Source organism: Notolepis coatsorum (assembly GCF_963971535.1).
Source record: "Notolepis coatsorum genome assembly, chromosome: 3".
In the NCBI taxonomy this organism is placed as follows: domain Eukaryota; kingdom Metazoa; phylum Chordata; class Actinopteri; order Aulopiformes; family Paralepididae; genus Notolepis; species Notolepis coatsorum.
Window position 1 is genome coordinate 213,514,872 of NC_140167.1, and position 7,598 is coordinate 213,522,469.

Consider the following 7,598-nt stretch of genomic DNA (forward strand, 5'->3'; position numbering starts at 1 on the left):
CAACCTGTGAACCTGATGTAAACAAGACAATTTTTCTGTTTGATATCTCAATGTTTTGTAATAAAAAAAATATTCTGATTGGACAAGAGATAACAATTATTTGCATCTTTATTGTAACAAATGTATGAACAGTCAGCAATAGATGTCAAATGATTTACAGTAATATCAAGTAACAAGTGACTTATATCTCGACCATTAGCCAATGGAAATGCATCTTCAGAAATAAGATCAGATAAACAAGACTGACACAAAACTGATGAATGATGAAATGAGCACATAAAGTGCAGACATACTATAAAATCCTATCTACATGGGTGTCCCAGGTTAGTGTGTTATCGACAAAAATCCCAAGATATTTATATGAAGAGACCTGTGAGATGGACTGTGTGTGGATGACCACAGGCCTGTGGTCCCCAACACCTCTGGGGTCAAACACCATCTCCCCAGTCTTCTTAACATTTAAAACCAGACAGTTATTGTCGCACCAGTTTTTAAAACCTCTGGATTTCCAAATAATAGTCAGCTATGGTCACTGTCATTCTTAATTAGAGCTAAAACTTTATTTAACAGATTGCAGAATGGGTACAATACAGTACGGCTCATAGATAGATAGATAGATAGATAGAAGAAAAACAAACCTGTGCGAGTCTTAATTCTTTATTTTTGTCAATATACTATGCAGTATACTAATATACAATGCTATATTACATCTGTTCTAGCAATGTTGTACCAATGTTTACCATATGTTACTGTTTTACCAATCGTATGCTACAGCAGTAAAGGTGTTAATAATTGGAATGGTTTGAATTTTTTTTTTTTTTAGAAATCATGGAATTAATGTAAAAACACAGAAAGTATATTTAGATTCAAAGGCAATTTTAATAGCTTTCAATGAATACAGTTTCTCTCCTGTGAAATACAGTTAAAGCATTCACTTTTGACAGCCCTAGTATTTACAGGACATAACATTGTTCAAATAACAATGAAAACATGACAAACTGAATTTAAATAATCCACATCAGTAAAACTAAGAGGCCTTGATTTTCCATTTTAGCTTTAGCATAACAGATAACAGATAACTCCGTCTCTCCCTCACTATCTGGTAACGCATGGTCTGGTGGTTTCATAACAACACTGTGGCACATATTCGTTAAGGCACAGCACACAGTCACAATCTTGTCAATGAAAGAAAAGTCCTCGCCTTCAAATGGAACCAGCAGTTGGACTGGTATGGTATTATGTAGCATGCGATACTTATTGCGTACCAAACCGATCACTCTTTCAACATGGACCCTGAGGTGAGCTATTTGCTGTGTCTCTTCTACAGATTTTGGATCCATCTGGGCACGTCCGCTTGTGAATCCAGGGATTTTCACCGATGCAGACATTAATGAAACATGGTCCCCAATGTCAAATCCACGGTCTGCTAAAACCAAGTCTCCAGGCAACAGTTTATTGAGGAGACCACTGTTCTCGGTCAGATGCTTGTCACTTACACGCCCTCCCCACCCTTTGGAAATGAAAGAGATAGACCCCTGTGGTGTAATGCCAATCAGGTACTTAACAGTGTGCTTTTGCTTGTAGTGGGAATATGTCTGTGCCTGCGCTTTCAGATTTGATGGTCTCAGTGCCAATTTCAAAGCAGTCCAGAATAACCGCAACACGATTGCCAAAAGCCTCTACAAACTGATGTGGCATGGTTAGTTGGAGGCAATGTCTTGGGCCAGGCACGTGGGGGCATCATTTGAGCTGTGGGCATCCACTGTGGTGCCGGCGGGGTCTGAGATTGAGGCAATATGGCTCTTGCAAAAGTCCCCATCATCTGCAGGAAGAGTTGGGTGGTGGCCTGCTGCTGCTCCTGCATGGACCTACTTGTGCTGTATAATGACAATACATTTTAATCTAATCTAATCTTTAGACAAGGTTTAATAAGGTGCAAGGTTCAAAGTAATCTATTATTAGTATCAATTTATTTGTCTAAAGATGATCCATGATCCTTTTTGATGACTGCTATGGTAGAGTGTGAACTCTCAAATGGCAACGATAAATACTAGGTGGTGGACAATTAGCATTTCAATGGTGTGGGGGTTGCAGCCATCGCATTCCAATGTAAGTGTCCTTGAGCAAGACGCTTAACCCCCTTAACCCTCCTGCAAGACTGGGTCTCGGGCTGCCTGTCTGTTCTCCTCCTCCTTCTCCTTCAGCTGAGCCTGTAGCAGTGAAGGGCTTGGGGTAATATGTGGACTGTATGAAGGCATCTGAAATTCTCTCTCTTTAGTATCTTGCCAAATTCTGATGCAGTCAGCCTGCCCTCTCGCTCCTTGTGCCACAGTGGACATGCAGCCTGTCCCGTCATTTGCAGTTGTAGTTGTCTTGCTTCCTCAAGATCAAAGCTCTGGATGTGCTGTGGTGTTGGTATGCCTATGTCTGGAGAGAGGGGCATGGGGATGGTCTTGGTACAGTGAGAGGATACAGGCAGGGATGTTGTTGGGTTGGTCTGTGGTCGCTGCAACAGTGGGAGCTGCAGCGAAAGAAAAAAGAAATAGATTAGAAATAATTTGTCTCATTTCTTTCTCTCCCCCAGAACCATTACCATTGTGGTTGGAGCCCAGGCTCAAAACGGCTTAAGATCTTGAGGTAGAAAAATGCTGTTTTTGAGGACTTGATTAGAAATACAAAACAATGAATAAAAAATATATATATATTACAGAGGTGTTCCATAGACTCACAGGAATTGTGTAAAAGTGCCCAAATAGTGAAAGAAATAGTAAAATAGTTCCCCTTTAATATGATCTATGTCTCTAATTCTCATATTGGCGCATTCTTCCAATTCTCCTCTCACAATATTCACCCTCACTGAACTGAGTCATCTGAAAATGTGCTGATTTGTGATGTCAGAGACTCAGCTGCATGTTGAGACTCACACACTAAGCACAGTTACCATTGTGGTTGGAGCCCAGGCTCAAAACGGCTTAAGATTTTGACAACGGAACAACATATGAAGTAGTGCAGTGTTGTAGTACTCGGGTCCAGGACTTGGACTTGAGTCCGAGTACTGGACTGATTTTCAGGACTTGTGACTCGACTTGGACTTGTGCACTGAGGACTCGGACTTGGACATGGACTCGAGCATTGACTGCATTCGGACTCGGAAGGTGCAGACAAGGACTTGTGAATTGATACATTTATTTTAGTTTTTATTTTGTTATTTATTTAGTTATTTTTTGGTAATAGGCCCTAATCATTTGTAATAAGATATTGATGGCTAGTGCATTTGTTTGGCTATTTACATTTACATTTAGTCATTTAGCTGACGCTTTTATCCAAAGCGACTTACAAGTTCTGTACGACAAGTCATCAGGAAGGGTACAACTCTATCAGCTGAGTAACAATGTTCATCAAAGTGTTGAGTGCTACAGTGTAGGTTAGTTTATTAGGACAAGTGCATGACAGTAAGGTTAGTTAGGGTTAGATTTCTTTATTGTGTCTATTTATTGTGGCTATTGTGTCACAAAGTAAATAAACTCCATTTTAAATTGTGAACGCTGTGTCATTTATGTATAATGTAGACCTTTTTTTATTTGTATGTCAGCTCTTCGACTGCCAGAATGGAGTGGACTCAACCTTGATGACTTGGACTCGGACTCGGGTAATGGGGACTCGACTTGGGCTCTTCTTTGGTGACTTGGACTTGGACTCTGACTCAAACACTGGGGACTCGACACTCGACTCAGACTCGATATTTAGTGACTCGACTACAACACTGAAGTAGTGATGTACTGACTGTACACAGTACCAACGGAACAACATACTGTATGAAGTAGTGATGTACTGACTGTACACAGTACCAACAGAACAACATACTGTATGAAGTAGTGATGTACTGACTGTACACAGTACCACCAGAACATATGAAGTAGTGATGTACTGACTGTACACAGTACCAACAGAACATATGAAGTAGTGATGTACTGACTGTACACAGTACCAACCGAACAGCATACTGTATGAAGTAGTGATGTTTTAATGATTACTCTACATAAAGCAACTTTGATATTTCAATTCTTACATTTTCCATCTCCTTACCTGCACAACCATAAATTCTTTCTTTTCAAAATCCAGCTCCAAGGGTTTTTGGACCATGAGTTGAACTTGAGTTGCGCTTTCTGCAACGGTAAACACAGGAACTACGGCGAACACATCCTTGACGTCTCCAGCCAGGGTTAGCTTGATTTGTCCTCCCTGCACAATAAACATAATGATTCATACTTAATCACAAGTAACCACTCAGGTCTTGTTATGTGTCATACAGTTGGACAGTACAACAGGACAACATGGTCTCTGCTTTTTTCATTGAAGTGTTTTGAAACAGTGATAATAATTATATTATACAGTATATACTGTATATATATGTATCTATAATTGTTGGATATGTCTGCATATATCCCTCCCTATTCACATACCTGTATAATAAAATTTAATAATATGTACAGTATATATTATATCTATATCTGTATATATCCCATACCTACTCTCAATAGTTATACCACTGGCCAGCATGGCTTACCACCATATTCTTATATTCAGAGTTAATTATATTGTTTACACTGCTTATTTGTATCATTACAATAGTTGTATTGCCTATATTAATGTATTATACTATTACCATGCCCCTCTCCCATGTACCCCCCCCCCCCCATGCTACTACTGTATGATGCCCGCATTTCCCCAAGCGGATCAATAAAGGAATATCTTATCTTATCTTAGTACATTACCTGTATCACTTTATATAATTATACTGTAAATACATGTTGCATATATTACCAGTAGCTTGTTATATATATCACATTTAATTACTTGTACATTGTATATTATTATTGCACTTAACTGTTACAGTCTGGTACACTCTGGTTAGATGCCAAACTTCTTTTTGTTGTACTGTACTTGTGCTGTATAATGACAATACATTTTAATCTAATCTAATCTAATAAACATCAAATTAGAGACTGTTTTTTTCTTTTCAATATCTCTGTTTTTGTTTATCTTTTTAAAGAATAAAAAAAAAAAAAAAAAAAAATCCTGTGACCTGGTCCGCATCTCTGACAGTGATGTCGAGGGGGATGGATCCTGATGAGTGCTCAATAATCTCTCCTGTGAAGGTGTCCTGCGGGACACATGTATCTTCGCACCTGTAGAATTCGGGTTTGTTGTCGTTTATGTCGAGAATTCTGATCTGTACCTCTGCAGTGGTGAAGGCATACACCCCATGGATGTTCAGATTAGCCTCAGTAGCCTAGAAGAGAAGAGAAGAGAGGAGAGGAGAGGAGAGGAGAGGAGAGGAGAGGAGAGGAGAGGAGAGGAGAGGAGAGGAGAGGAGAGGAGAGGAGAGGAGAGGAGAGGAGATAATTGATAACTTTACTGCTAGGCTCATATTTAATACTAGTACTACTATTACTACTACTACAACTGCTACACTACTACTGCTACTACTACTACTACTACTACTACTACTACTACTACTACTACTATGACAACTGCTACTGCTAAGACTAGTAGTAGTAATTTAAATCATTATTATTGGAAATAAATAAATAAAAGAGACATGTACCTTAACAATCACAACAACCTCAACAAAACTTCCGTTGCCAATGGTTTCACGGTCGATTTCGGACTTGACTGATATTTCTCCATTATCTTGGTTGATTTCAAAAAGGCATGTATTGTGTTCAATTACACTTGCTTGACTTGCTCACAATATAAACACACAGTAATACAGTAGATGCTTTGTTTTATCCTATCCAAGGGATTCGTTTTGTGACATTAATTCACATTACCTGGCATTAGCAATAGAATGACAAACAGCAAGATGCATGTCATGATGTCAGCATGTATTGTGTTCAATTACACTTGCTTGACTTGCTCACAATATAAACACACAGTAATACAGTATGCTTTGTTTTATCAAGCGCGCACACACAGTGTTATATTAACAAACGCATTAATCAATAGTAACATATATCGCGCACGCACGCACACACACGACGCACACACGGTGTTATAACCAAATAACGCTCTGATTAACAAATAGTAATATATAGGTTTCTTTAGACTAGAATAAGTTAAATTAACTTACCGTCTCTGGAACGTTTAACGCTGGTCTGTAACGCTGTGACTGAGAAAAATGCATTTCAATAGTAATGTATATAAATTAAGAGCTTACTGATTGAGAGCTAAATCCACTGCCGACAGAAGAGACGCAATATTTACTTCCTAGTCCACGGCACTCTCTCTCTGCCTCTCTCTCATTTTGCCGAGGGCGGAGCTCGTCCAGCACGTTGTCACCAGCTGTATGAGAGCGCCCCCGCTGGTCATTGTTAACATTAACCACACCAAAACGACGTCATAACGGCAGGCAAACAGCTGTTCCAGGACTTTTCCCAGCTGTATCTGTAGGACAGTGTATTACCTAGGACAGTGTATTACCTAGGACAGTGTATTACCTAGGACAGTGTATTACCTAGGACAGAGAGTATTACCTAGGACAGTGTATTACCTAGGACAGTGTATTACCTAGGTCCGGACAGAGAGTATTACCTTGGACAGTGTATTACCTAGGACAGTGTATTACCTAGGACAGAGTATTACCTAGGTCCGGACAGAGAGTATTACCTAGGACAGTGTATTACCTAGGACAGAGAGTATTACCTAGGACAGTGTATTACCTAGGACAGAGAGTATTACCTAGGACAGTGTATTACCTAGGACAGAGAGTATTACCTTGGACAGTGTATTACCTAGGACAGAGAGTATTACCTAGGACAGTGTATTACCTAGGACAGAGAGTATTACCTAGGACAGAGAGTATTACCTAGGACAGAGAGTATTACCTAGGACAGTGTATTACCTAGGACAGAGAGTATTACCTAGGACAGAGAGTATTACCTAGGACAGTGTATTACCTAGGACAGAGAGTATTACCTAGGACAGAGAGTATTACCTAGGACAGAGAGTATTACCTAGGACAGTGTATTACCTAGGACAGAGAGTATTACCTAGGACAGTGTATTACCTAGGACAGTGTATTACCTAGGTCCGGACAGAGAGTATTACCTAGGACAGAGAGTATTACCTAGGACAGTGTATTACCTAGGTCCAGACAGAGAGTATTACCTTGGGCAGAGAGTATTACCTAGGACAGAGAGTATTACCTTGGGCAGAGAGTATTACCTAGGACAGAGAGTATTACCTAGGACAGAGAGTATTACCTAGGACAGTGTATTACCTAGGACAGTGTATTACCTAGGACAGTGTATTACCTAGGACAGAGTATTACCTAGGACAGTGTATTACCTCGGACAGTGTATTACCTAGGACAGAGTATTACCTAGGACAGTGTATTACCTAGGTCCGGACAGAGAGTATTACCTAGGACAGTGTATTACCTAGGACAGAGAGTATTACCTAGGACAGAGAGTATTACCTTGGACAGTGTATTACCTAGGACAGAGAGTATTACCTAGGACAGAGAGTATTACCTAGGACAGTGTATTACCTAGGTCCGGACAGAGTATTACCTAGGACAGTGTATTACCTAGGTC

General features: G+C 39.8%; 1 protein-coding gene across 1 annotated transcript; it reads right to left on the reverse strand.

The window, feature by feature from the left end:
• Nucleotides 1-1,429: 1,429 nt before the first annotated feature.
• Nucleotides 1,430-6,235, reverse strand: LOC311225521 (cadherin-related family member 2-like). Its single transcript, XM_084310838.1, has 4 exons — nt 6,134-6,235; nt 5,087-5,293; nt 4,087-4,242; nt 1,430-2,521 (listed from the first exon to the last, which is right to left on the reverse strand). Exons 1-4 carry the CDS (start codon nt 6,185-6,187, stop codon nt 2,201-2,203), a joined length of 738 nt encoding a protein of 245 aa, XP_084166964.1. The 5' UTR covers nt 6,188-6,235; the 3' UTR covers nt 1,430-2,200.
• Between the last annotated feature and the right edge of the window lie 1,363 nt (nt 6,236-7,598).